Source organism: Pleuronectes platessa, chromosome 12 (genome assembly GCF_947347685.1).
Source record: "Pleuronectes platessa chromosome 12, fPlePla1.1, whole genome shotgun sequence".
NCBI lineage: Eukaryota > Metazoa > Chordata > Actinopteri > Pleuronectiformes > Pleuronectidae > Pleuronectes > Pleuronectes platessa.
This window is the reverse complement of record NC_070637.1, coordinates 22,653,296-22,681,210: the sequence shown is the minus strand read 5'-3', so window position 1 is coordinate 22,681,210 and position 27,915 is coordinate 22,653,296. Positions and strand designations below refer to the sequence as shown.

The window sequence follows — 27,915 nt, the reverse complement described above, 5'->3', positions numbered from 1 at the left end:
TTTGGTTCAATTTGTCGTCGTCCACTTCAGAGGATCTTTAAAGTTTCACCTGGAAGAATGAGCTCCTACAATGTGACGCTGCCCGGCCCCGGCCCCTGGGGCTTCAGGCTGCAGGGAGGGAAGGACTTCAACATGCCGCTGACCATCTCCAGGGTAAGAACCAGCTGAAAATGATGGAATCTGTTGGTTTAGTAAGAAAATCATAAATAGAGATTCAGCTCATATTGAGGTGTCTCTGGATCTTGAAATAAGACAGGCAGGTCGTCTGGGGGAACAAACCAGGATTGCAAAGTTTTTGAATAGAACTTTTTCTGCATGTTCTGCAGCTCATTTCCTGTCGTCTCTTCCAGCCGATGGAAGAATAATATAATTTCTTTTAAAAATGGTTTTATTTGTTCACGTGTTTTCAGAAAATAAGGTTTCAGAGACTTGTAGGAACGCGATGATTTGATAAGGAGATGTCTGCAGTTGTTTTTCATTCATTCTGGTTCATCTGAGAATGGAAATTAGCCTTAAAGACCTCTGTCTGTTCATTGAAATGAATGGAGTGTAAGATCTCTGTTGTCCTTTAAATCTGACCCTGCTGAGTTTTTGATTCATTTTGATAATAAGCTGTGATTTGTGGTGGATTTTTAACCCTGTGGCCCCTTGTCAGCCCCCTTCAGCCCCGGAGGGCGTGGCGGCTGCCAGTATTTGTCAGGGAGGCCGAAAGCAGAGCCGGGGCCTAAAACTGGAGCTGGTGTTGGTTTCACAGCTTCGTCTCTGAATAGACGGAGCAGGAATAAAAAGAGAGGAAACACTTCTCTTCCCTCTGCTTCACCGTGCACTTCTTCAGTCACAGATAATTCACTGCAACTGTTTTCTGGATGCTGGGATCCTTGACCTTTGACCTTCTCTCTGTCGGCTGCTTGTTGGGTTTTTAGGTTCATTCTGCTTCGGCTAAATGTCTGAACGTTGCCAGGGAATTCATTTTCCACAACCCAAGCCCTCTATGTCTATTTGTTTTTGTGATAGCAGGATTACGGAAAGGCGTAAATGTTCTTTGATTGAAAAATGAGCAAAATAGTATATTCGTCTAAAGGGACGTTTCAAGGGACTTTGAGGGCCCTAGGCAAAAAGGACCTTGGGGGCCCTACATAAGTCATTGTCATTTCTGTTAAGTAACGTGATCAGTTGTGTGTCCCCTCTCAGCTCGGGGCCCCCAGTCAGTTGCCTGCTCTGCCTACGCTGTGGTTGACCATGCACAGCAAGTGGGGAAAGACAAATGTGAGCAGCCTAATGTGGCTTTGACCCCTCGTGATGTCATCAGGGTTCATCGGGGATGAGCATGTGTGTAGTTTAGGAAACACGGGCGGACCCTGGAGGCGGATGATGTGAATGAGATGCTGAGTGGACTGGAAACGTCTTCTCTTCACTGTGACCTCGGATCCCTTGTGGGCTGCATGTTCATCCAGCCGAAACAACATGGAGACTGTTTTAAAGCCTCCACTTCAGGGGAGGAGCAGGCTGATGGAAACATGTTTTTGGGTTTAAGGAGCAAGGAGCCTAAAACATTGACATTGATTTTTGGAAGAGCTTTGATTCTGAGAAAAAGACAATCCTCAGAGAAGAGGGTGTGAAGTCGTCTGAGTGTGTCTGAGAGGCTCACACAATGATTCACATCTCAGACATTTTCAAACACCAAGAAAATATATAATATATTCTCTACATTCATTCTCAGCTGTGGAGGGAAGTGTTCATGCTGGAAAAGTGACTAAATTAACAAGTTTTTCCTCAAAACTGGCATTTTAATAAAGAAAATGCTTGATATCTGAGTTATATCCCACATCCTCTCTGTGCACAAAGAAAATGATTAATGGTGGTGAGACCTTGTTCAAAAGATGTGAGCTTAATATCAAATAACAGTTTATTTCAAAACAACAGGCAATCAGTGCTAGTAGATTGGCTGATGTCGCTGACGCAGCAGTGGCTCACACAACACACACACAGACAGACACACACACATACACAGACACATACAGCGGTTTATTGCTGCAATTTGCATCACACATCTCGCCCTTCAAACTCTCAGACACGAAACATATATTTTTTGATTCTGTGAGACTTTCCACTTATCTCTGATTTGAATTGCACTTTATAAATCATATATGTAGCTGCTGAACTTCCCTGATAACTATAAAAACAGTTCAAGACTTCCCTGGGAAATGTAGTTGATGAAAAGATAACTCACTGAACCTGAATTTACAGCAGGTTCAGGTCTAAGGATTTTCCAGATGTGGCTGTTCAGGTTAGTGTTGATAAGTAATCAATCAATGATGTAATCAATGCAATCAACGAATCAGAAATTGTTGTTTGTCCGTCCTCAGTGACACAATGATGTCCAACAGCTGTTCACACACACACACACACACACACACACACACACACACACACAGACAGACACACATACACACATACACACACAGACACACAAACACACACTGTCAGCAGGTTCAGTCATTCAGGAACAGCTGATGAGCAGCTTCCCTCTGTTCGTTCCTGTCTCTGTTCCTGTTACATCACCATGCAGCCATCTTGGAAGCTGTTTTAACAGTGAGAACGTTTTTACGGGTCATGAAACATCACATGTTGAATCAAAACAACCCGAGGAGATCATTGGCACGATGGAAATTCTTTGACTATGAAGAATTCTTCATATTTTAAAAGATTCCTGCTGAACATTGGAGATAAACTCTGGTTTTTAATAACGTCTGAGTCTTTTAAACTGATCTACAGTTCAGCTTCACTCTTCAACTTGCTGGACCTGATTCAAACAGTTGAAGCTGTGACTCTGTCAGTTTCTCAAAGGAGATCAAACCCACTCACCAAAGTTACATAGAACAGACGTTCAGGGAATGAAGGTGGAAACATTCTCCATATTCACACTCACTGAACCATAAAACCAAACTTTAATCAAGATATTACATTTAGATTCTAAAGTTGTGGACGTCAGTGTGTATTCGTCCACAGCTCCTAATGGATGGAGGTTGTGGGGTCTGCCTTACAGACTCTACTCAGGGTTCAACAGACCATGTGTTTGTGTGTGTTTGTGTGTGTAGACAAGCCTGTTAGACACACATTCAAACACACAAATCTGCAGCTGTTCACTGCAAATATGTTACTATCCGAGGACGGAAATAAACACACACACACACACACACTTTGTTTGAAGGATGTCTGCGTCCCTGTGTTCGGTGCCATGTGGTGATAATCTGCCGTCAGTATGACAGCCGTGGATTTATGCTGCGTTTCCTGCAGCACCGTCAGTGAGCGTCTGGATAAGCGAGGGACGGCTGACACTTCCCATCATCCCTCAGGGTTTGGTTGGTTGTTTCCACCGGTTCAGAGCAGAAGGTCCAGGGAGCTGAGAGGAGAAGGTGGGATTAACGGACAGATGAGGAATCAGAGTCGATCTGCTGCTCTTTACCCAGAGGGGGGGGGGGGGGGGGGGGTGTATAACAGTATGTGGTGAACATGTGAATGTTCCCACATTTTATAAACATATTCCACATTTTGATTCTTGTCTAATGCAAAGATTCACCAACTCCGAGGGCCTTATTATATTACACATCTCTCGGGATGTCCTCAGATCTCTCGGCAGGTTTCCTCTCGGCTCGGCTGCACTGATCTGCTGCAGGTTAAGAAAACTCTGCTCTTTTCTTTGCCGTATCGCTCGACTGTGAAATAAAGCAGAATGACATTTCCCCTGTGGAGCCGTGTGAACCTGCGGGCCCCACTGAAATGTCACAGACGCTCTGAGTCTGTGGTGATGAGAGAACTTCATCTGTTCCACAATGATGAGCACAAGTAATTCTCTTATTTTTTCATTGAAACAATGTTAGGACTACAACAAAGATGGCTGAAGAGAGAGAAATAGAAAAGACAAGTCTGGGTATCACCTACTAAATACATTATCTATATTCTAAGATCAACTAGAAAAGAGTTTGTTTCTGGAAAGAAAAATGTCCAGATAAACAGAGAACAATAAGATTCAAATAAGGAAATCAAATCGTTTTCTTCTTGCAGAAACTCACTTGTCTCAGTCATTCATTATTTAAGTTCATAATTAAATTTACAGATGCCTTTTAAAAGAGGTGCTGTGGCTTAGTTGGTTAAAGTGCCTGTCTAGTAAACAGGAGATCCTGGGTTCAAATCCCAGCAGTGCCTTAAAAATATTGTATTTATCTATGAGGACGCTCTGTATTTAACATGTAGAGTAGGCTGTTGCATCTGCACAAATTAAACAGAGGTCCAAAACTTTGTTGTCTGTTTACAACACTACTTTCATATCAGTATTTGACACTGTGTGGATTTTAGTCTCAAAACAGACACAGAATATTAAAGCTATTATTGCTTGATGAAAGCTGCTGACTCAGTCACACAGCAAACATGAACAGCATCAGTTAAAATGTTCTGCATGTTGGTCTCAGGCGGTTCTCACTGCTGCTTCCCAGCCGACACTCAGCCGAGCGTCCTCTGAGCTGCTCTAATAAAGTTTCACAGTCTGTGTGAAAGCTGAGCTCCGGCTGTCACACATGGACCTGACTCAGCTCTCATCGCTGCGTCCTGTTACAAGTTGCTTCCCTGAGCGACATGTTCTAGTCACTGTACTTTACTGAAGGACCGACCAGGATTTCTGTCCGTGTCCCTGCAGGTAATGTCGTCATGTTACAGAGAGGAAGATTATGGGAGGCGGCAGGACCAGAAACTTAAAGTTGGTTGTGGGAAAGTCAATCAAATGATTACTAAGACATGCAAAGAGACAATCAATGGCTACAGAGATGATAACAGATGCAACCACAAATTTGTACAAAGCGACAAAGCAAATACACATAGATGCACTGTGACAGCAAAAACACACAAAAACAAATAAACAGAGTTAGAAAGTGACTACAAAGTGATGCATTTTGACTTCATTGATGCAAAAAGACATTAGAAACAAAAAAATTATAAATCGATAAAAAGCAACTACAAAGAGACAATAAATTACTACAGAGACACAAAGAGTCGCTGAATGACATCAGAGAAAAAAAAGAAAGAAAACCAAACAGAAGTTAAAGTGTGAGTTACTCTAACATTGTGTTACAGTAAACTAAGGTCAGTATATCTTGTGTGTTTTCGAGCAGCAGCCTCGTCGGCTCACTCAGACCTGCAGTGTATCAGCAAGCAGCTCGAGCTGCTGACAGCAAGGAGGCTGTTTTTAGCTTCTGAAGGTCACTGAGACACACACACACACACACACGCACACACACACACACACACACACACACACGGGTCTTATCAGTTACCTAACTTTTGCGTCTCACATCTACTGTTACAGTATGTTACACAGTCGCTGCTGTCGAGTCTTTGTGTGCGTAACAAATTCCAGATTCAAATTTGTATCTCCACTGGACCCTTATAGAGCGACGCAGACCTCATGACATCACTTCCTGTGGAGCTGCAATTCAACCCGAAACTCAAACAGTTGCCCAGTGAACTTTCGTATCTTTTAATATAAGTGAGTTTAGTATCTATTGTTTATTTTAAGATAACATATCTACGGAAACTGATTTGTAAGCATTGATATTCGTGCCTGGGCTTTAAGATATTAAATGTCTTTATATTTAATTAACGCTCTTACACTCTTCGTTTTACCGCAGCCGGGTGCTAGGCTGCAACATTTCACTGCGTATCTATAAATACAGCGTGTTGATGTGAAAAATCACTTTGTCTCTGAGTTGCAACGTCCATGTTGAAGAGATTCTTTAAGTTTCAATGCAAACAAATGTCGTCTTTCTCGAGAACAACACCTTCAGGTTGCAGCTTCTCGTGTGCTGACCAGAGGACGTTTCAGCTGCCATGAAATGAAACTTTGCCTTTTGTCGCTTTGTGTGTCTGTATTCAACCACAGATTATTTCTCTTTTGCTTTTCTTTCTTCCTGCTTCCAGTTTGCCTTTCTTTCATTCTCTGTCAAAAACCTTAAACATATTGGATTTCCCAGGTGCAGTGGCTTAGTTCTTTCAAGGGTCAGTCTAGTAAACAGGAGATCCTTGGTTCTAAACCCAGCAGCGCCTTATGCACATAGCTTCTAACCCCACGCACATGTTTTCACTCTGTGTTTCACTGACATGTTTACAGATACATTCCTAATATTGCCTTGTTCTAGCATGAATGAGATAAGAGATAAATGAGAGTTTAAAATGAGACTTATTAAAGTATTCCAAGGTGCTGTGGCTTAGTTGGTTAAAGTGCCTGTCTAGTAAACAGGAGATCCTGGGTTCAAATCCCAGCAGTGCCTGATTTACTCATCTTCAAAGATACTTCTATCCTTTTCTTTTAGGGAGATTCTCTTTTAGTTTTTTATTGTCAGGGTCTGAGCCTCACTGATTCACATTCTAGATTGAAATACGTTGTTACAATTTTCATAGTTAACCCCAATTCCAACTTTTTATTAACACTGGAAGAAACCTCTTGGTTTATTAAAGACACTTAATAAAGAGAGTTAAATTTGAGAGAAGAAGAAGAAGCAGAGAAGAAAGGCGCTGAGGGGATGCGACCCAGAGAACTCAACAGCACTGTGTGGATTTTCAAAGCTTTCATTAAAACAGCTCAAAGATATTCTCTTCTTCACAGAGTATAACAGTGGACACTTCATACCTTTTTAAACAATATTTGAGGCACTGCTGGGATTTGAACCCAGGATCTCCTGTTTACTAGACAGGCGCTTTGACCAACTAAGCCACAGCACCTCTACTCTTCTACTCGCATATTTATGTCTAACTCATATCTGAGCTGATGTAGATTAGAGTTGATATACATAGGATTCAAATTTTAATAAGAGATGGTGATAACCACTTAGAACGAGGTATGAAAATGACCTTTAACCATCAATCGTGAGATTGGACATCCTTTCAAATCACAGATGAACCCAAACAGTCAGTAACTGAACCAGAATCATGATGGTGGACGAGGTCCAGACTCAGAGAAACCAACCACAGACAGAAACTGGTTCCTCACACATCAGATCTGCCTCCGTCAGCAGGAAACTAACGATGGCTGCTGCTCATGGACCAACTTCATCTAAATATCTTTTATCATATCTGTGTTGATGGAAACTGAAGCGTCCTCTGGATCAGACAGAAATTTTCTGCTGAAATGTTTTGATGGCTTCACACGTGAGATTTTCCTCTTTCCTCTTCTCGGTTGTTCAAAGTGGACGAGTCATGTTTCTGAATTTAGCAATATCTGATGACGGTGGTGGATGTTTATGTCTCCAAGTCACTGTCAATTAAATCTGATGAAACCCGAAGCACACACACGATGGAGAATCTCAGAGGGAAAAATGCTTATTTATATTATAGCACTGTATGAAATTACAGTGTTGATGAATCTACAGAGAGCCATCAGCTCAATCTGCAACTTCCCTCGACTTTTTAAAAGATCTACTAACTTCAAAGTGAAGTCATGCCGGTTTTACTGGTGATTAGGCACTGCTGGGATTCGAACCCAGGATCTCCTGTTTACGAAACAGGCGCTTTCACCAGCTAAGCCACAGCGCCTCAGTGTCACTCTTCATATCTCATACAAAAACTAAACATAAATCCTGTTGATAACATCGTGAACTAAAAGGTGCACAGTTATCCGCCCTCTCCAGAAGGATATGGGGCTTTTGAAATACTTCACAACAAGGCACTGTTGGGATTTGAACCCAGGATCTCCTGTTTACAAGACAGGCGCTTTCACCAGCTAAGCCACAGCGCCTCCCTTCTTCCAATGTCATATTTGTCTTTAATTTAGATCGGAGCTGACAGATTAATCACAAAACCAGAAAAAGACAATTGAACTGTTTGATTGAATTTGACGAGGACGAATGTTTATCTTTATTAGAAAAAGTAGTCCTCTCAACTTGGTTTGACGTTAAATAAACATTTCTGGGCTCCATACCAATTTCAGCTTATCAACTTTCTGCTGGAAACAAAAGGACAAATCAATCTAGTTGTTGCAGTTTGCTCTTACACGTGAATTTTGGTTGTTGCTCATAAATATTTGATGAGAGACTTTAGATTCCAGTTTATATTCCTATCTTTTTTATGAATGAAAGCTGTGACTGGACACTCTGGTGCTGAGCCCCTCTGGTACATCACGTTCACGCCTGAACCCCCCCCCCGGCTGCTCGTCCATGTTCGCTGACTGTAGCTGATTCCAGGGTCACTCCGCTTCCAGATTATTTCACCTCAGCCGGTCGGATTAAAATTAACCGCGCTGAAAAAAAGGTTTTTCTTTCAGGAAGCTGCTCAATGGGCTCGAACAATGTGAGGCCTGTGCGGGCTGCGGAGTGGCCTACTTCCACTCGCACTGACCCACATACACTTCACACTCTCCAGCTGAAGAGCAGGTCGGGAGGCTTTGATGAGGTTCAACACAGACGGCTCAGGATCCGTGTTTGTGGACATTCACAACTTTCACACATAAAGATCAAAGATGCAGATGTTCTTTAAGAGTTAAACTCTAACATGGAGGTCAAACCAGCTGTTGGACATGTTGTTACTGATGTTGAGGCACTGCTGGGATTTGAACCCAGGATCTCCTGTTTACGAAACAGGCGCTTTCACCAGCTAAGCCACAGCGCCTGTGTTGAGTACTTTATATTTCATATTAAGACTACAATCCAGCAATTGACGTTAGTGAACTCATGGATGATGCAGCTCTGATTGGTTCTTGTGGCGTCACAGTGAAACTTCAGTCTTGTCAATGACATCTGTGAACTATAATGAGCAGAGGTGTGTTCTCTACTGAGTAGCTTTCTCGTTAGTTATGGGCTGACATAGATAAAACATTAAACAAGAAAAAGTCTATTTAATTGTTGGATTTGTGTCGACGTCCAAGAAGAAAGTGTTGCTTTATGTCGTGTAAAGTTTTATTAAGGCGAAGACTGGATTTCTCATACATCTTATTCTTCTCTCATTTTTCGGTTTGATTGATATAATAAAGTGAAAGTGGTATTTGAGGCACTGCTGGGATTTGAACCCAGGATCCCCTGTTTACTAGACAGGTGCTTTGACCAACTGAGCCACAGCGCCTTGTAATAGAAGTTTCTTACATGTCATATTACAGCTTCCCAGCAAGTACAATCAGGTTAAAGTTAGTTAAGTAAGATTTCTATCCCTGTGTGAAAGGTTCAATCTTAGTCCTGACGTACAACTGTTCACAATAAGGCACCGCTGGGATTTGAACCCAGGATCTCCTGTTTACAAGACAGGTGCTTTGACCAGCTAAGCCACAGTGCCTCTGTGATCATACTTAAATTTAATTCATATTCAAGCTGACATAGATTTCTCATCAATTCAGAAAAAGGTCGATCAAATTGTTTGATTTGACTTCGAATAGGAAAGTGTTGCATTATTTTCTGTTGTTATTTTGGCAAAGGTGGGATTTGAACAAAGAGAGCTCAGCGTTGTCCTCGATTCATCTTCTTATATTTAGGTCTGAGTCATATTGAATAAATAATATTTATAGCTGTATTTGAGGCACTGCTGGGATTTGAACCCAGGATCCCCTGTTTACTAGACAGGTGCTTTGACCAACTGAGCCACAGCGCCTCTGTAGAGCAGTTTCTTTCATGTCATATTACAGCTTCCCAGTAAGTACAATTAGGTTAAAGTTAGAAATCTGTCATGATGTGAAAGGTTCCATCTTAGTCTTGTCCCACAACTATTCATAATAAGGCACTGCTGGGATTCGAACCCAGGATCTCCTGTTTACAAGACAGGCGCTTTGACCAACTAAGCCACAGCACCCTCTTGTATAGTCTTACGACGGCTACTAAATAATTTGTGTTGACTACGGATATGAAAGTGTTGCTTTATGTTGTGTAGTTTAAAGTTGTTGTTACAGCAATGCTTGGACTTGAACCCAGAGACTTCAGCTTTGACCTCTGTTTTCCTCCTCATCCTTTTATCACTATATGCATTAGGGGCATGGAGACCATGTGATTGACAGCTAGTAGAGTCCAATGGGTGCAGGCTCTACCTTCCTGCTCCTCCAAATATAGTGACCTCTGGTTTCAAAAGGCCGAGATGGCGCTCACAAACCAATGGGTGACACCACGGAGGGTTTTCGTCTCTGCTGCAGCTCTGAGCTCTGTTGAATTTACACAGTAATCAGTCCCTTGGTGCAGTTGGGTCTGCTCCAGTAATCTGAGCCTGGAGTCTGGACTGGACCAGGTTGAGGAATACTGAACCTACTCTCTTTATTTATGAGAAATATCTGCAAGGCATATACACCTGCTCCTCCATATATCTACATATACAACATCTGAATCCTTCTTTCATTGTCCTACGTCTGCACAAACTCCTCCTCTCCACCCAGCTCCATTTTTAGCTACATCTCCACCTATATCTTCTAGTTCACCTCCTTTTCGACCACCCAATCTCCACCATGGTCCTACATCACCTTTCCCCTCCTGCCCCTGCTCCAGGTGGAGGGGGCAGAGGTCACAGCGCTCAGACCAGAGCTATAATAAGTCCTGTGGATGGAAATAGAGCGGTTGTGGGTGAGTGGCGAGAAAGACAGAGCATATAGGGTCAGGGGGGATTTCAGGGGGTAAACAGAGCGGGTGGATGGGACTCAGCAGGGGTTAGTGCTGTACGGACAGCTGTCAGGCTTTTAACTCTCAGACATGAACACTTGTGTGCTGTCATTGTGTTCGAGGCGCCAGAGAGGCCTCTGGGCTACAGGCGAGCGGCATGAGTGAAAGGTCACAAGGTCAAATCTTTAAAAAACGCAGTAATGTTTCCATCACAGGCCATTTGTCGTGCTCTGGTCAAATCTGACATCTCTGCAAGAAAATCCTGCAGAGGATCTAATGTTTTAGTGGATGAAATCTATGTCTAAGGAGTTTTCGTGTTCTGATGTTTGTTAACATAGATGTTAATAAAAGATTTCTGATTTTATGCTGATTCATTACAGACACAAAAAGAGCGGCTGGAGCAGGTTTATCACAAAGAAAAAGTAGGTTAGCTCTGTGATAAGGCACTGCTGGGATTTGAACCCAGGATCTCCTGTTTACAAGACAGGTGCTTTGACCAGCTAAGCTACAGCGCCTTTTCTTTGATGTCTACTGTATATTTCATTTTAAAACGACAAGACCAAAAGAAGGTATTACAGTGTCACTTTAGTCTGGAAAACAGAACTATCACTTTGTTTCTGGCGAGAAACACTGAACAACTGTGTTTATTAATGAGAGAAATCCACAAGACACCACAGGGATCCAGGCAGGAGATGTTTAAATAAACTGGATTCTAAATAAATGACAGGCACTGCTTGGATTTGAACCCAGGATCTCCTGTTTACAAGACAGGTGCTTTGACCAGCTAAGCCACAGCGCCTCTGTTTTCCTCTCTTACATTAAAATTACAATCCTGTAAGGCTCTTGATAATTAATCCTAATGTCTGTATTAAATGTGGACACTTGGTGGCTCCTGGATGTTGAGTTTATTGAACTGAAACAGGAAGGAAGGGCTTCAACTGAGCTGTATTGATATTAATTTGGTTATGATAAAGATCTTTCTGGGGGTTTAACATGACTGACTTCAAAGAGAGGGTGCGCTCTGTGTAAAAGGCACTGCTGGGATTTGAACCCAGGATCTCCTGTTTACAAGACAGGTGCTTTGACCAGCTAAGCCACAGCGCCTCCTTCTCATGGGCTACAATCCTGCCAAAGACAGTGAACAAAAACCCTGCAGGTGTTAAAGACTTATTTCATTCTGGACACCGGACCAATCAGGGAAGTTATATTGATTTGTTTTATTTTTTATAATGTCAAAGATACATGTAGTGTCTTTCTGGCATCAACCACAAAATTAAAAGACAAATTCAGACAGTATCTATAAGTAGCTGGAAGGAGAAGATATAGATAATGAAACTGCATGTTTTATTGAGTGGAAGGCACTGCTGGGATTTGAACCCAGGATCTCCTGTTTACAAGACAGGTGCTTTGACCAGCTAAGCTACAGCGCCTCTTTGTGAGTGTTTCCTGATTATGCATTTTCTCATCTGACAAGTTCACGATGACCTCTTGTTTAAAACATAGCTTCTAGAGATGTACGTGCCCTAATAACTTCTGATTGGAGTTTATTTTTAAAGTTTAATGTGAGGGAGAGCGAGGAGGGAAGAGATACGGCACAGAACCTAGGGGAAATTCGTCAGTTCATGAATGCATGCATTGGGGAAAGTATTCACCGAATTAACGGACATGAGCAAAAGTTAAAGGGTTTCCTCAGTAACATGAAGGCACTGCTGGGATTTGAACCCAGGATCTCCTGTTTACTAGACAGGCGCTTTCACCAGCTAAGCCACAGCACCTGCACGTATTGACTGTCCAGTTAATTCTGAATAGAGTTTCTGATGAAAAGTCATCTGGTGGATGTCCATGAAATGTGTTTGTGGGATAAACCTGCTCCAGCTTCTCTTTTTGTGCTGTGCTGTGGGTCATGTCCTCGCTGTTCTCTCTCAGGTAAATGTAAAAAAAAAAAACTCTTCACCTGCGATGGATTTTCAGATTAAAGTACACCTCCATATTAATGAGGAACTTATGGAATAATGCTTTTCCCATTTGATGAATTGGTTTTTGGATTATGTGCCTGAAGGATTGAGGTTGACGTGTGCACTGACCTGTGCTGAGTGTCACTGGACATGTTAATCACTCACAAACCTACTTCTAGGATATTGATTAAAGAAGCACAAAACAAAAAGAAGTCACAGTTGTAACTCTGTTCAGTATCGAGTTACATCACCTGTGTGGTTGTCGATTCCTCGGGAACAAAGGCACAATCTGAACGTCTTTGTGTTTGTGTTTGCACAGATCACTCCGGGCAGCAAGGCGGCGCAGGGAAACTTGATCCAGGGTGACGTTATTGTCGCCATTGATGGCGTTGGCACCGACGGGATGACTCACCTGGAGGCCCAGAACAAGATCAAGATGGCCAACTACAACCTGGCACTCACCATGTCCAAGTAAGAACCAGTGGTGGAAAGTAACTCAAGTATTTATTGCACATTTTTCTACACTGTGATTCTCAACGAAGGTAAAACACAGTAAATACACATTTCCACAAAACTGGGTTATGACCTAGATTTCATTTTCATGCCTCCACACAACAGTCTTGGTGGTTTTCAGTTTGTAGTACGTTCGTCCTCTTCTTGTGAACCCAATATAGGAAGAGGTCAAAGGTCACAGTGACCTCCTGTGTTTGACCTAGTGAGCTCCTCGTAGGCCTCGAGGGGGAAACATATGTTTCTTTGGACGGTTTAGGAGCTTTTTATGATCACCTGCGTAGAAACCAGCTTTCAGATCCTATGGCACCAAAACTGAACTCATATAAAACCTGAAAACAAAACTGAGACATTCCCCCAAAAACATTTTAACAACAGAAATGTTCTACTAACATAAGAACCAGTTTCTCTAATATTATATTTAAAATTAGAAGTTGGTCTTTGGTATGCAGTCTCAGCTGCTGTTGGAATCTCACAGGGAAGTAATGTCCGCGTGCAGACGTCCATGTTGGGCTGTTTTTGGTGACTCAAATCTTACTCATTTTATCCTGAAGGTTTCTGACTGAGGAGATCTGATAAATTCAGTGAGGAAATGAATGTTGTTCCACAGAGAGCCGAGAGCAGAGGCTCATAACCATGAACCCTCTGGGTGATGAAGATAAGACGTCCGGCCGAGGATGAGAAGCTTCTGTCCTGTTTCTTTTCATCATGTCTTCATGTCATTTAAGTTGTTTCATTAGTGTAAAGTGGACGTTGAGGCCTGTGGTGGACTGCAGGAGACACGGGTCAGGAAATAGACGTAAAGCTCGGACACACAGCAGCACATATATAACAGAGGCTGTTTGACTTCTGCTTACCCTTCGCGCTGATGTAATCGGCGACACAGAAAACACACACACACACACACAAAGCAGAGGGAGCAGTCATTTCTTCATTTTTCTTTTAGGGTCATATAGGTTGTTTTCTTCCTCGCAGCACAAAATGACAAATAGTAATTTCTAGAATATGTTTTGGTTTATTCTTGTGTTTGAAATGAAAGATAGAAATGTGGTTAATTGTATATTTGGTTAAATTGTAAGCAAGCCTCATTTTAAGCAAGGTATATGCTTAATTCTTTGTTTGTTTTACTTTATTTATTTAGCTCACAGTAGAAACCAGAAACAAGAAACAAGTCTGACAAATCTCGTTGCCTGGACTCAGAGACCCGGTCGAACAGCGGCCGACCAGCGGCTCAGTGATAACCGTTACCATGCCTGAAGTAATCAAAGCCACTAACTGGAAAAAATTAAGACGTAAAGATGAGGTTTAAGTTTTGATTTAAAGGCCTCTACAGAGTCAGACAGTCTGATGTGAGCAGGGAGGTTGTTCCAGAGGACGGGGTCCCGATAAGAAAAAGGCCCCTGCAGCCGGCAGACTCCTTTTTAACTCTGGCGACAGACAGGAGCCCGGCACTCTGAGACCGAACAGCAGAGGATGGAGCGTAAGGTTTAAAGAGATCAGACAGGTATGAAGGGGCCTGTGGGTCATCAAAAGCACCTTAAAGTCTGATCTGACATGAGAACGGAGCCAGTGGAGCGAAGATAACATTTGTGTAACATGGGGACTTTTTGTAGATTGAGTTCAAATTCAAGCTGCTGAGTTTGGAACCGTCTGATGAGTCTGAAGGACGATTATCGTGGACGCAGCAGGTCTGAAAACATCATGTTACGATAATCCAGTGAATTCCAGGCACGTCACAGCATCAGCCAGGCAGAAAAGACAGGGATTTAAATGATGACAAAAGGCTGATTAATTTATTAAAGTGTGTGTGAAGGTTTGTGCACAACTTTCTGACCCTTTGCTCCAGTTGCTGGGGTTTGATTGATTATTGCTCGTTTTTTTTCAACAGGCTCAGAGACATTTTCTGTCGTCTGTGACCTTTGACATTTAATTTCGTCCTTTCTTTCTTATTTGTAGCTGAGGAATAGAAGCTTTTTTTCCTATGTTTAAAGGTGGAGCTTGTGAAATGAGCGTTGACACCGATTCAGAGTTTGTTCTCGCTCTCTGTGTCCCTCTGTTGATCAGTGAACAGGGTTTTTCCATCACAGTGACCCACATACTGAAGGATTTCATGGATAAAAAACATTTTACATTTACACAACAAATTCCTTGAGTTTCAAACAATATAAGGCTTTTATTAAAGAGAAGGTTTGGATTATTAAGCAGCTTGGACAGAATTATCAAACTATCATTTCTTAACAAATGTCACGTGACAGTTCTCTATCTTAATGATGCCATAACACTAGTATTAAAGTTCACATGGGGATCATCACTTGTTTTATTTCCCTTCCTGTAGGTCTAAACGTCCCATTATGATGCCGCCACCGAGGATGGATGGTGTGATTCCCATGATCCCTCACCAACAGGTAACTCTACCCAGAAAGCTTTCCCACTGCTGCCATCTGCAGCAGAGGCTCCACTGTTTTCAGATCTGCCTCCAGATGTGATGTGGAAATCAGCACAGCTGGATTTTCAAACTGAATAAAGATATTTATTAACGTTTACTGAAAAGTTTAATGATTTAAACATGGTTTCCATTGTTTGAATCTTTAAATGGATTTTCTCATTGTCTTGTTTTTCACAGATGTTTTAAGGTAAATTTGTATTTATTGTTTTTGGATAATGTTATCTTTGTTTTTTTTGTTCTCATTTGGAGTTTATGATTATTACAGTATGCTGTCACACACACACAAACACACACACACACACACACACATACTCTGTGGAAGAATCTCTCTCTGGTCCGATGAGCTGCCGCCACCTGGTGGCCACAGGAATTCATGAATACTTTCACACGCCCCAAAAAAAATATGTATTGTCGCATCCGTCGAGTGAATAATTGCAAAGGATCAATAACCTCAATCCCTAATTTAATTAATTAGACCAATCTTTTTAGCCCTAAGAGATACTGATAAGAAACAATAATTAAAAATAATAATTTCATTTTAACTTCATAAGACCTCAACTAATTGAATTTGTGTTATTCTAAAAGCATTTATGAGAAATTAATGATCAAAATTTAAACGATTTTGACACATTTATTAATTAACCTTTAGGGTTTTATTTTGATAGGATTTTTTAGTGTTAAAGAAAAATCCATAGCAAATAACATGACCTTGCCTATAAAACACATTGATCAGGTATTGATAGTTGTCTCCTCCTCCCGTCTCCTCCCCCCTGACTCCCCTTCCTCCTCCTCACCTGAAGCCTCAGTCAGTGCACGTCAACGGCCGCCTGTCGGCCTGCAGTCCCTCCTCCGGGCCTGCAGAGGCAGACTCCCCTGGGAGGAGAGCGGGCAGCCCCGCTCAGAGGAAGGTGTATAACTCCCCCATCGGCCTGTACTCAGAGGAGACTCTGAGGGAGATGGCAGCGATTCAGGAGGGTCGGCCGGCGGGGTAGGTAGAGAAGACAGTCAGGTTAACGAACGGGGGAGGAGGTGGAGCCGCCCTGCTGGCAACGAGTGGAACTAACTTAGATTGATGTCGAGGCCATGTCAGCTGGCTAGCTAGCATACCAGAATCAAACAAATAGTTTTCTCACTTCAAAGCTTATTTTTTTTAAGAACTAAACCACAGATGGTAAATAAAGATGGACGACATGACAGAAACCCAAACATGTTCATAGCCCCCTGGTGGCTGGCTGCAGTATAGGTCAAAAGTCCGACCTCCTACATGTCAGCAGATGGGACATGGATCAAACCGAAAAATCGAAGTAGACATTATATATATATATATATATTTGTATAAAAGACTGAGACAACGTGATTGACAGCTGAGACTGACTCAGGATTGGTCGAATCAATATATGGGCGGAGCCTCATAACAATGGCTCCACTACTGTTTAAACTCTGGCTAAGAACAACGATTGCTGCCCCCTTATCTGAGATTTTTCAGAAAGAGACACGTTGTCTATCTTTATTTACAGACAATAGACATTTCATAGACATTTGTCTATGAACTGAAAAACCCATTCAGGATGATTTATATTTTATATCCTTTAATCTGGTCCTGAGCTGCAAAACACAATTATTAACATAAATCACATTTAATGTTGTAACAAAGCTCAGGGCCGCCATAAATTCAGCTCAGCTATATTATCTGCTGCAGCTCCACCTCTGAACCCCGAACATTAACCCGACACATCGACCGACACACAGCCTCCGTAGGACTGATGTCTCGTTCTGAACATTTTAACCCTGAAGAGAAGGAGAAGAGTGGGCTCATCGGATCTATTAGTGTTTTCAAATCTCCCAAAATCAAAACATGAGCTGAAAAATAACCACAATACAAAAAGAACAGTCGTTGATGGAGAAGACGAGTGTTTAAAACGTGGAAACGAAACCGAGGTGTTTCAGAGATGATGATGGAGACGGTCAGTGAGCCGTGAGGAGGAGGGTGAGACGTCTCTGTGGGTTTAAAGTGAAGAGGCGAGTTTAATTAAAGCATATGACAGGAGACGCTCAACACACACACACACACACACACACACACACACACACACACACAAGGATTCACCTTAAAGGTTCATGATGGTGTCCTCAGAAGGATGTAGAGTCCCCACACTGTCCACAGATGTCCCCACGGCATCAGCAATACACAAACACATAAACACACAAACTCCTGCAGCAGTTAAACACTTCCATTTTAAGCACTCACATCCTTCAATCAGAGGTGAATATGTGACTGTTACCATAACTGTTCATAATCACTGTTCATCACACACACACACACACACACACTTTTACCCAGCATGCCTGTGGTGTTTCCTCAGTTAACAGTGCGATTCAATTACTGCTTCACCAAAGATGCCAAACACCTGTTGGTTCCTCTGGCTACTGTTAAAGGTCAGGGAATCTTCTGGACACACAAACATCACACACACACACAATCCTAACGATTAATACTTCACAAATCACTTCACATTAAACCTGGAAACAAACTCTGACACGTTTCGTCATGTTCGAGTCCCTCATGATGATAAAATGTTGGTTGTTCCTTTTTAAATTTCTTTATTTACACATAAACTGAATGTCCTCTCGCTCAGGTTGGACAGCGTCTCAGACTGGGACGCTCTGACTCCTCTGTCTTTACCTCGGCTCCTCTCTGACCTCTGACCTTTATTTCCTCCCTCTCTTTAGCCCGGACGATATCATAGTTCTGAAGTGAAGTGTTTTCTAATGACTTCATCTCCTCTCTCTTTCTATCTTTCCTCTCTCTCCTCCTTTCGGTCGGACCAAACAAGGTTTTCTCCCCCGCTCCTCCCAAGTTAGTATCCTCCTCCCCCGTCCTCCCGTCCTCTGTGTTTGCTCTGTTTGGGTTTTTTAAGGCATGGTTTGATTCTGTGGCTGAGTTTAGATGCACCCTTTGTAGGGATCAAGTCTGTGGCCAATAATATGAACTCCTTCTGTTCCCTGTGAATTCTCTGGTCTGCAAACGGACGCCTCCCTGTTACCAGGGTGTCGCTAACCAGTGAGACCAGACACTGGTTTATTAATAAAAACCCAGGTCATAGGGATCCAGAGTGGGAACCTTAACACCTCTGCGTCCAAAATAAATCCAGCGGGGGCAGATTTATCCTCCAGGGATCAAATGAGAAAATGACTCTACTTCTCACTTCTCAGTTTATGACTCACCGTCAGTAAATGTGCATCGTTGTTGTTTTTATGTTTGTTTGTTTCTGAAAAGCTGCTGTTGTTGTTGTTGTTTTTAACCCAAAAAGCTGAAGAGATAAATGATTCTGCAGCTAATTAAGTCAAAGTTCAACTTCATTATCTGTCAAAATCCCCTCTGGGTGTTTGTGAATGTTTGTCTCTGCATGACTTCAGAGGCAAATTGAAGTGTTATTTAAAATACAGTGTTGAATGCAAGTGATCAAATCGGAGCTGCTCGTCTGATCCGATCGTGTGCATTGGCATTTCTGCTCCGACAGTAAAGGTCACGCTTTGACGTATGTTTCTGTAGAAGTGAGCTGCTGTGACATTTCATGGTGGAAGCATGTGGATCGCTAAAGCATGAGGTTTGATGGATGTTTAATTCAAACACGGGAGATAAGATCGAACCTTTCATCTCCAGCTTCACGTCCTGATGTGCTGTGTCGGTTTGTTGTGTTTTCTTCTCCTGCTTGTTGTGAAGTGAACCTGGTTGTAGATGATGAGAGATGCTGGAACATTCAGGAAATTAATTAACTGGACCATTCAAGTTGTGTTTGATGAAAGTAGGACATTTTGATTTTAAAGGAGACAGATGAGCTGCGTCCTAAATTGTCTGTTTGCTGTGAGCATGTCCTGGTCTTTTCTTTTTTTTTAACACAAACCTCTATCAGCGACATCATCTCTTCACTCTCACCTTTTCCTCCCACTTTCCTTCCATCCACCTTCCACCTCTCCCTCTCTCCATCACTGCCCGTCCACTCCACATGTCCTCCTCCACCCATCGCAGTGCCGGCTTCAACCCCGCCACGCTCTCTACCCATAATCCCATCGAGGTGAAGGGCCCCGGCGGTAAGGCCACCATCATCCACGCCCAGTACAACACGCCCATCAGCTTGTACTCGCAGGACGCCATCATGGACACCATCGCAGGGCAGACGCAGAACAAGGGGCACGACGCTGGGTAAGAACAGCACCACCTCTTCCCCCTCCTCCTCCTCCTCCTCCTGTCTTCCCTTTGTGTCCCTTCTTTCTTTTCTTTCCTCACCATCTCCTTCTGTACCCTCTTCCTCCTGTTCACACTCCTCCTCCTCCTCCACACTCCCCCCCCCCCCCCCCCCCCTCTTCTTCCTCTTCTTCGTTACCTCTTGTTTATTTCATGGATCTGCTGGATATCACAAAAATGAATCCCACGTCCAGTCAGACAAACTGTTCACTCCCCTCCTCTTCTTCTCCCTCTACGTTGTGGATTCACTTCCTCTCTCCTCCTGTCAGTGACTGGGACTCAGCTCGGTTGGTAGTTACTTTTCTTGTCGAGGGTAGAGATGCTGCTTCAGTTTAGTTTTCAGTGGATGGAGACGGTGTTTTCCAGGGTTTGTTGTTTCTTTGTTATCATTTGTGTTGCAGCTGTTATAAATTTATGTCAGAGTGAGTGTGTGTGTTGAAACATCCACCTTCATTCTAAATGTCATATACAACATGTATCACACAGATGTTTCTCGACAGACGTTCAGATTAGACGTGTTGGAACGTGGTTGGTCTGCAGGTTGATCACAGCTCATTGTGAACACTGTGGTTTGTGTGTCACACTCTCAGAGATGGAAAGGTTGGACATCTGTCCATCATTCTTGTGAATGTGATATGTCACGTCCGCTCAGCCTCACAGATTAACTGATTAGATTTCGGTTGTGAAAGGTCAAAGTTCAAGGTCACAGTGGCCCCACAAAACATGTCTTTGGCCTCCTGAACATTAAATGTCACGTCTGTCTTCAGGGAATCATTTTAAATGTTGACAAGTTGTCCCTTGGACTCAAAGATGAACTGATACTGAAACTGCTAGTTGGGTTTTCAGACGTCAAATACATTTTAACGAGTGATTTTGCAGCTAAAATTGCAAGATCATTACACACACACAAACACAAACACACACACATGCATCTTGGCTTTTTGTTTGTCATGTTCCCTTCATGAGAGACAAACGTTGTTGTCCTAGTTGTTTTTGTTTGTGTGAAATGAAAGAAACAAACTCAGATCAAACTAACAATTAATTTTCTGATCCTGTTAGAAAATTGCATCTGCAGAACTCTTGAGGATTAATGATATTTCTCCAAACATCTTTGAAGCCATTCATCATTTCAGCGTCTGTATTTTCATCCTCCAGTGAAACAGCTCGAAATTAAAATGTTACTCCGATCAGAACCATCGAGCCGTGATGAGAAACCATTTACACTGACTCCTCCTCCTCCTCCTCTTCCTCCTGCTGCTCTCTCAAGGTCTCACCGCACTCTCGTTCGGAACACAAAACTTAACCAAGTAAATAAAAGTTGTGTTTTCTTCCCTCGGAGAATGAACACGTAAAAGAAAGAAATTCTGAAAAAAGTTAAATTGAAATGAAAAAAGGTTCTGAGCCTCGTTCTTCTCCTTCTCTCTGTGACGGACATCGGTTCGTAAAAATTAAATCTAATAAATGTTGGATGTTGTTTCAATGAACTTGATTTACAATTGCAGCAGAACTCTCAGTATTATCTTCATTTCTTGCTAAATCAAATCAACACCAGCTGAATATTAATTAAATTAGATTATATAGTTGATTTAAAAATATTCTATCTCTTCACAATGTCCAGAAATAACAGAATAAAACAAAAGCTGATGTTTTCATTCATTCGTGGGTTTAAATCTGTAGCTTCAGAGTCTCTGTGTTGACGCTCTGTGGTGTCGGGGGTGTGTGTGTGGGGGGGGTGATGTGGTTACAGTAGTCTCCCAGTTAAAGATCATCTCGTAGACAGCGCCTCTCCGGTCTATCAGGCCGTGCAGAGCGCCGAGAGGGACCGGGACGTGGGGGAGTGGGGACAGCGCGGCTCCACCATGCAGTCCAAGACCTTCCGGGTCCTCGCCCACATGACAGGAACTGAGTCCCGTAAGTTTCATGTCACTGCTGCAGATTTGTTTAATTGATGTTGTTGTTTCCTAAACTCTGTAAACAAATGTTATAACAGCAGTCAGGTAGAAACCCACTGAGGGAGATGGAAGTCGCTATAGACAGAAATTATAATATTCTATTACTTTTAATCTGTATATTTCCTCTTGTTTATACTGTATGTTTACTTACTTATTACTTTAACTGATATTTAGTGTTTGACGTCCTCTATTCTGCAAATGTCCTTGTTATCTTATCTTATCTAAAATTGTATTGAATAAAAGCTAAATAAACATCATTAAAATCCATTTTAAAAGTGTATTAAACTTTACTGATCTGCTTCACTCACGTCTTCTCCTCTTCTTGTTGCAGTACCAGAGGATGAAGAGCAGGAGGTGCTGAGGAGCAGCAGGTAGGCAGCAGAGCTCCATCATTGAGCTGCTGAACCCCCCCACCCCGACCCCCAAGCTCCTCACCCGTTCACCATCAACCCTCCCCCCCGACACACTGAACTGAATCTATACAGTGATCAAGTTATTGTTGTGCAGGAACTGAGTTACATGTGAAACGGTTAGAGACCTGAAACAGGAATCTCACGTTGATCAACATGTTAATGCCAAAGAACATAAACAACATGTTTATTTATACGTTTCATTCATCGACCAAACAAAACAATTTAAATACAAAATCTTGAACTAAATCTAGACATTAATACACAAAGTAAATAATTCAAGATGAGGCTTTATGCTGTTTGAACAAACCGTGATAACGAGCGACAGATGCTGTAAATCAAAGTGCACAGAGTCTGTTCAGTGTCTGAGAGGACGAAGCTTTTAGCCCTCCTCTTCCTCCTCCTCCTGTCCGACTGATGGATGGAGCTCTCTCTCCTCCGTGCACTTATTTAATCATCCCTCCATTATACACAATCGAAACCTTCCTCCTGATAAACGACCGAATGACGTCCAGTGACTCACCGTGAATCAATAAGATCAGAGGTTGGGCTTTTATCCTCCAATAAAGAGACTGTGGTGTTTTTTCTTTTTGTCCTGAAGGAAGCTGCTCATTTAAATCTGAAACCATCCGTCGGCTGGATTCTATAAATTCTGCTCACACAGATGATTTGAAGAAAAACTATTGATATTATTCTGCTGCTCTGCTATAATCAGAATGATCAGTTTCATGTTTAGATTTTAATATAGTGTTTCATCGGGGGAAATGATGACAGACAGTGGAAATGTAAACAGCTTGAGACTAAAGCACACAGCAAATAGATGATAATGAAAATATGATAAACAGAAACCATGATAACACTGATATATATAATTAAGATAATCACAAATAACTGAAATAAGATGGAAACAAAAAGATAATTTCGATAGATTCTGAATAAAAACATTATTATGATATCAAATTTTTTAAAACATAATTGTGTAATGCTTAAATATTTAAAGGCATAAATATAATAATATTATAAAATAAAAAATGTAAAAAGGATTCAAATCTTCTCTCTAGAAACCAGGGCCCATCCACGTTATTTCCAGAAGTTTGTTTGAAACTTGAGCTCAAGTTGAATTTAAACATGTTGAGTTTCTTCAGATGAGACAGAAGAAACAATCTGCTGCACAAGAAGGAAAGAAAATGATCTTCGATTGTTGACATGAAGTAAAAGACAAAGGTTGAATTATTTTTGACAAATTTATGGGAACTTTGACGTCAAATGAAGAAAAATAAACATTTTACGAACGTCCTCTTCAGCCTGAGCAATATGGACCATTTGGTTTTTTGCATGATATTAATAACAAGCTTGATCTTTTCTACCTTTTTCCAGACTTTAACTAATCTGATCTGTGTATAAACCGTTTATATACGGTATATACATAATTGTATATACAGTATATATGTATCTATGGACTGCATGTGTACATACACAAATGTATATATACATATATATATATATTTGTGTGGTTCTCTCTCTCTCTATCGCTGTTGCTGCTAAACCCCCTGTAGCCCTACTGAGCATGCTCCGACTTCAGCTAGCTCCGCCTCCGCTGTGCCAGCTGTGCAGCCTCTTGACCACGCCCCCTGCTCGCCTGACCCCGCCCCTCACAGGTAACCAGTGCATAGATCTCAGCTGAAGACGTTTGGATTTTATTTCTGTTTATTAATCACATTATTTGTTTGTCTTTGTCTCATAAAAACATTTTTCAAACTTGAAGAATCATTATTTAATTTTAGGTTATTTAATCTTCGTGCATGAGCAAATCTACCATGTTGTTTACAATCAACAGATGAAATTGAGTTCAGTCAAATAGAAAATATTCAAATTAAAGATAAAACAAGTCATACAGAAGTTAAACAAAATCATGCAAATAAAAATAAATCTCATTCTAGTAAAAATACACACAACCAAATGCACTGATTTGTCATATAAGTGACATACTGGGGAGTTTTGACCCTCCTGGATCTCCGTAGAATTGACTATTGCTGTTGGCTGTGATAAAATGTTTCCTCATCTCGCTGGTTTTTGTTGAGTTGTTGTGTTGAGATTGTCTTGTCACTCGCTGGTTTGTGTTGAGTTGTTGTGATCTGGATTGGAGGGTTCCTGTTCCTGTGGTGGTTTGAGTGTGTAGCCAGGCGTGTTACGTTCGTGTGCGACAGGGAAAGTCCAGCATCTTCTAAAGATCCTGTTTGATGTGAAGACTCATCTCGTATTCATGCTGTAAACGTGACGTGTGATGTCTTCCTGTTTGTGTCGACTTGAAGAATCCAAGTCCAGTTTTAGCTCTGATTTGGGTCTCCTCCACCGTCTCTTTCGAGAACACAGTAGATGGATGGATAGACGCACAGACAGACGGATGTGTAGACAGACTGGTCGATAGGCAGAGGCAGTAGGTGTTCCCGGTCAGAGAACCAGGTTTCCAGGTTGCAGGTGTTCATGGTGACCTCTGCTGTTGTCGTCTCTGCAGCCGGAAGCGACAGTCGGCCGCTGGTTTCAACCTCCAGCACAGAGCTGCCGTCTCCAGGTACAAACACCTGCAGGGATCCATCTCCTCAGTTCACACGCCGCCTCCTTTTCAGCGCTACGCCATCATCATCACCGCCATCTGCCATCGGCTTCTTCTCCTTAACTCCTCACATGAGAGGAAACAAGGCCTCAGTCTGCTTCAGGATCAGTAGCTTGTACAGCGACTTGTTCGAACTGTGAAGAGTCAAAGTGTTTATGTCTGTTTTGTAAAATACAGAAAAGCAGTAAGACAGACACCACGTCCTTTACTACTCGTTTTCCTAAAGGACGCTAAAGGTTAAAGTTTGGCAAGTTCCTGTTTAAAAGGTTCAAGTTCTCTTTCACTCTGCTGTGGTTCAGTCTCAGAGAAGTTCCCGGTGTGGCTCTCGGTTGCTTGAATGAAAAGTTGTGTGAAGAAAAAAACGTGGGTGTGATTTTCAGATTTGTTTATAAAGTCGCGCCGATTCAATGATGACTTTGTCTGACGCAGACTGAGGTCTCTATTTTTTAGAGTGGGTGACCCTGATGGGATTCAAACCTGTAACCTCTGCAGCTTCATCATTTCACCATCTGATAATGAAACTCGAGCTTCTGTTCTTGTATTTGAGTTGTTGTGAGTGAGGCTGTGCGCTAACCGACTTCCGGCTGCTTTCATCTCTTTTCTTTTGTTGCTGCTTTTGTGATCTTCTTGTGTTTGTTGGTTGTTTTTTGTTTTGGTGAGAGACAGATAAATTAAAGACTTTTATGTGATTATGTTTCATGGTGTGTGACACATGAAGAGAGACAGGTAAGTATTTATTGATTTAAGTCTTTTTTTTAACACATTCAATGTTGAAACTACAGATGCAGCTTGGTCCCTTAAAGTTAAAAGTTAAAAGGGTTAATTCTTTATGGGGACTGATATGTTTACTGAATAAATCCACACCTACAGATACATTTAAAAAAATATGTATCTGTTTGTGTTAATCATAATTTTGTGTCTTTGTGGTCAGTTTAAGTCACAATAGTCAGTGGGGGTCTCCTCCTGGTTCCATTTTGTGTGTTTCCGTTAATTGAACCACTCTTATGGTTGTTTTTGTCTCTTTTTATTTGTACTACATTTGTTTGTGGTTGTTTTCTGTCTCTTTATGGTAATTTCTTGTCACAGTATAGTCGTCAGGAATCACCCTTCGGTAATTTTAGTGTTAGTGTTATTTTGTCATCATATTTGTGGTTGTTTTGTGTCTCTTCTTTGTTGCTTAACATTTCTGTCTGGTGTCTTGTTGTTTTTAATGTTTTTCCAGTTGTTTGATTCATTGTCTGAAAATAAATATGAACACTGATAGTTGATGAAGGCTCAGGTGCAACACGCAGTCGAGGGTTAAACTGCAAAAACCAAGTTGCATGAAAAAGTTTCACCTGATCTGAGGTCAGATCGCAGGTGGCGCTGAGGACGTGTTTACTGAATGAATCTGAGAGGTTTGTCTTTCGTCCTCCAGTCCGTACGTTCAGCCTCCTGCCATGCATCAGGCTCCACAGGCCCCGCCCCCGCAGCAGTACCAGCAGATCCCGCAGCACTACCATCAGCCCCCCACGCAGCAGGCCCCTCCCACTCAGCAGAGCTCCATTCAGATCCCGCTCTGCGCCGCCCCTCCCAAGGTGGTGAGCACCGCCTGCATCTACCCCTCCCAGCCCGGTGAGAACGTCTGCACGCTGGTTGACAACATATTGATCGATTTATTGATTCTGATTGATTGGAAGTTTTTCTCTTTATGTTTTCTTCACCTCTAGCTCCACCTCCAGCTCCGGCCCCGGTTCCACAGCCTCGCCCTCCGGCCGCCGCCCCGGCCCCATCCCCGGCAGCTGATCCCAACAGACCCCCCTGGGTGACCGACAACAGCTTTGCCGACAAGTTCGACCCCAGTAAGATGACCACCACCACCATGAAGGTGCCGGCGCTGCCCCAGGGCGCCCCTCCTCCGCCAGCGTTCATCCCCAATCCCTCCCCTGCTGGACCTGTAGCTCCAAGCCCCGCCCTCATCCCCTCCAGCCCCGCCCCTTTCCCTCAAGTGGCGAGGGGCGTGGCGCAGAGGGCGGAGAGGTTCGCCGCCAGCAGCCGTACAGCTTTGTGCGGGTCCTGTAACAACATCATCAGGTCAATTACTATAACTTTATATTCATCTACCTTCATTCAAAAGGATAAATCTGCAGGTATAATGAAGATCTGGAAGATGCTGATGAAAATAATAAAAACCTGTTGTTGTTTGCAGGGGCCCCTTCCTCTCGGCCCTCGGCCGCTCCTGGCACCCGGAGGAGTTCAACTGTCACTACTGTCACATGTCTCTGGCTGACGTCAGCTTCGTGGAGGAACAGAACAGCGTTTACTGCGAGAACTGCTACGAGGAGTTCTTCGCCCCGACCTGCGCTCGCTGCAACACCAAGGTCATGGGGGTGAGACACTCCCCCTGTCCATCTGTCCATCTGTCCATCACTCCACCTGTCCATCACTCTACCATTCTACCTGTCTGTCCATGTCCACCTTGAACCAGACGAAGTGTTAACCTGTTGTGTTGTGTGTAACAGGAAGTGATGCACGCCCTGCGGCAGACGTGGCACACCACCTGCTTCGTGTGCGCGGCCTGCGGTAAACCCTTCGGCAACAGCCTCTTCCACATGGAGGACGGGGAGCCGTACTGCGAGAAAGGTACGAGGACGCAAACTTTCACTTTCAGTGGTTTGATAAATAAAAACAGTTCAAGGGAGTTTTGTCTTTAAGCAGCAGTAATCAACATGTTTCAATGTGTGTCTGTGCGTCTCCCTCAGATTATATTTCACTCTTCAGCACTAAGTGTCATGGCTGTGACTTCCCTGTTGAAGCCGGGGATAAGTTCATCGAGGCTCTGGGTCACACCTGGCACGACACCTGCTTTGTCTGTGCGGTAAGAACCACAAACACACAACATGGTGGACAGTGGAGGACGCTGTCTGACCATGTGACCTCTGACACGTTGGTCCAGTTTAACATATTTAAGCAAAAATATTTAAATATTTAAACTTAAATCAGCAGCTTGATTAAAGTGAGTTTGATGTTTCAGAAGTCGTTATCAGTTGTGTGTCAGATGTGCACAGATGTTCATTGTGGCCACGTCCGTGTGTGTCTGCAGGTTTGCCACGTGAACCTGGAGGGTCAACCTTTCTACTCAAAGAAAGACAAACCTCTGTGCAAGAAGCACGCTCACGCCATCAACGTGTAG

General features: G+C 42.6%; 1 protein-coding gene and 15 non-coding genes across 16 annotated transcripts; 3 read left to right on the top strand and 13 right to left on the bottom strand.

Moving 5' to 3' along the window:
- The first annotated feature begins 57 nt into the window (after nt 1-57).
- LOC128453889 (LIM domain-binding protein 3) lies at nt 58-27,915 on the top strand. Its single transcript, XM_053437006.1, has 14 exons — nt 58-153; nt 12,885-13,036; nt 15,411-15,480; nt 16,322-16,509; nt 19,552-19,725; nt 21,515-21,678; nt 22,051-22,090; nt 24,645-24,701; nt 26,161-26,357; nt 26,465-26,816; nt 26,932-27,112; nt 27,245-27,365; nt 27,485-27,600; nt 27,826-27,915. The coding sequence occupies exons 1-14, from the start codon at nt 58-60 to the stop codon at nt 27,913-27,915; spliced, it is 1,998 nt and encodes a 665-aa protein (XP_053292981.1).
- trnat-agu (transfer RNA threonine (anticodon AGU)) lies at nt 4,133-4,206 on the top strand. The gene has a single exon. It is a non-coding gene; the product is annotated as a tRNA-Thr (tRNA).
- Nucleotides 6,247-6,320, top strand: trnat-agu (transfer RNA threonine (anticodon AGU)). The gene has a single exon. It is a non-coding gene; the product is annotated as a tRNA-Thr (tRNA).
- trnat-agu (transfer RNA threonine (anticodon AGU)) lies at nt 6,698-6,771 on the bottom strand. The gene has a single exon. It is a non-coding gene; the product is annotated as a tRNA-Thr (tRNA).
- Nucleotides 7,508-7,581, bottom strand: trnat-cgu (transfer RNA threonine (anticodon CGU)). The gene has a single exon. It is a non-coding gene; the product is annotated as a tRNA-Thr (tRNA).
- Nucleotides 7,710-7,783, bottom strand: trnat-ugu (transfer RNA threonine (anticodon UGU)). The gene has a single exon. It is a non-coding gene; the product is annotated as a tRNA-Thr (tRNA).
- On the bottom strand, nt 8,579-8,652 carry trnat-cgu (transfer RNA threonine (anticodon CGU)). The gene has a single exon. It is a non-coding gene; the product is annotated as a tRNA-Thr (tRNA).
- trnat-agu (transfer RNA threonine (anticodon AGU)) lies at nt 9,029-9,102 on the bottom strand. The gene has a single exon. It is a non-coding gene; the product is annotated as a tRNA-Thr (tRNA).
- Nucleotides 9,236-9,309, bottom strand: trnat-ugu (transfer RNA threonine (anticodon UGU)). The gene has a single exon. It is a non-coding gene; the product is annotated as a tRNA-Thr (tRNA).
- On the bottom strand, nt 9,548-9,621 carry trnat-agu (transfer RNA threonine (anticodon AGU)). The gene has a single exon. It is a non-coding gene; the product is annotated as a tRNA-Thr (tRNA).
- On the bottom strand, nt 9,746-9,819 carry trnat-ugu (transfer RNA threonine (anticodon UGU)). Its single transcript has one exon. It is a non-coding gene; the product is annotated as a tRNA-Thr (tRNA).
- On the bottom strand, nt 11,052-11,125 carry trnat-ugu (transfer RNA threonine (anticodon UGU)). Its single transcript has one exon. It is a non-coding gene; the product is annotated as a tRNA-Thr (tRNA).
- On the bottom strand, nt 11,336-11,409 carry trnat-ugu (transfer RNA threonine (anticodon UGU)). Its single transcript has one exon. It is a non-coding gene; the product is annotated as a tRNA-Thr (tRNA).
- trnat-ugu (transfer RNA threonine (anticodon UGU)) lies at nt 11,641-11,714 on the bottom strand. Its single transcript has one exon. It is a non-coding gene; the product is annotated as a tRNA-Thr (tRNA).
- Nucleotides 11,967-12,040, bottom strand: trnat-ugu (transfer RNA threonine (anticodon UGU)). The gene has a single exon. It is a non-coding gene; the product is annotated as a tRNA-Thr (tRNA).
- Nucleotides 12,312-12,385, bottom strand: trnat-agu (transfer RNA threonine (anticodon AGU)). Its single transcript has one exon. It is a non-coding gene; the product is annotated as a tRNA-Thr (tRNA).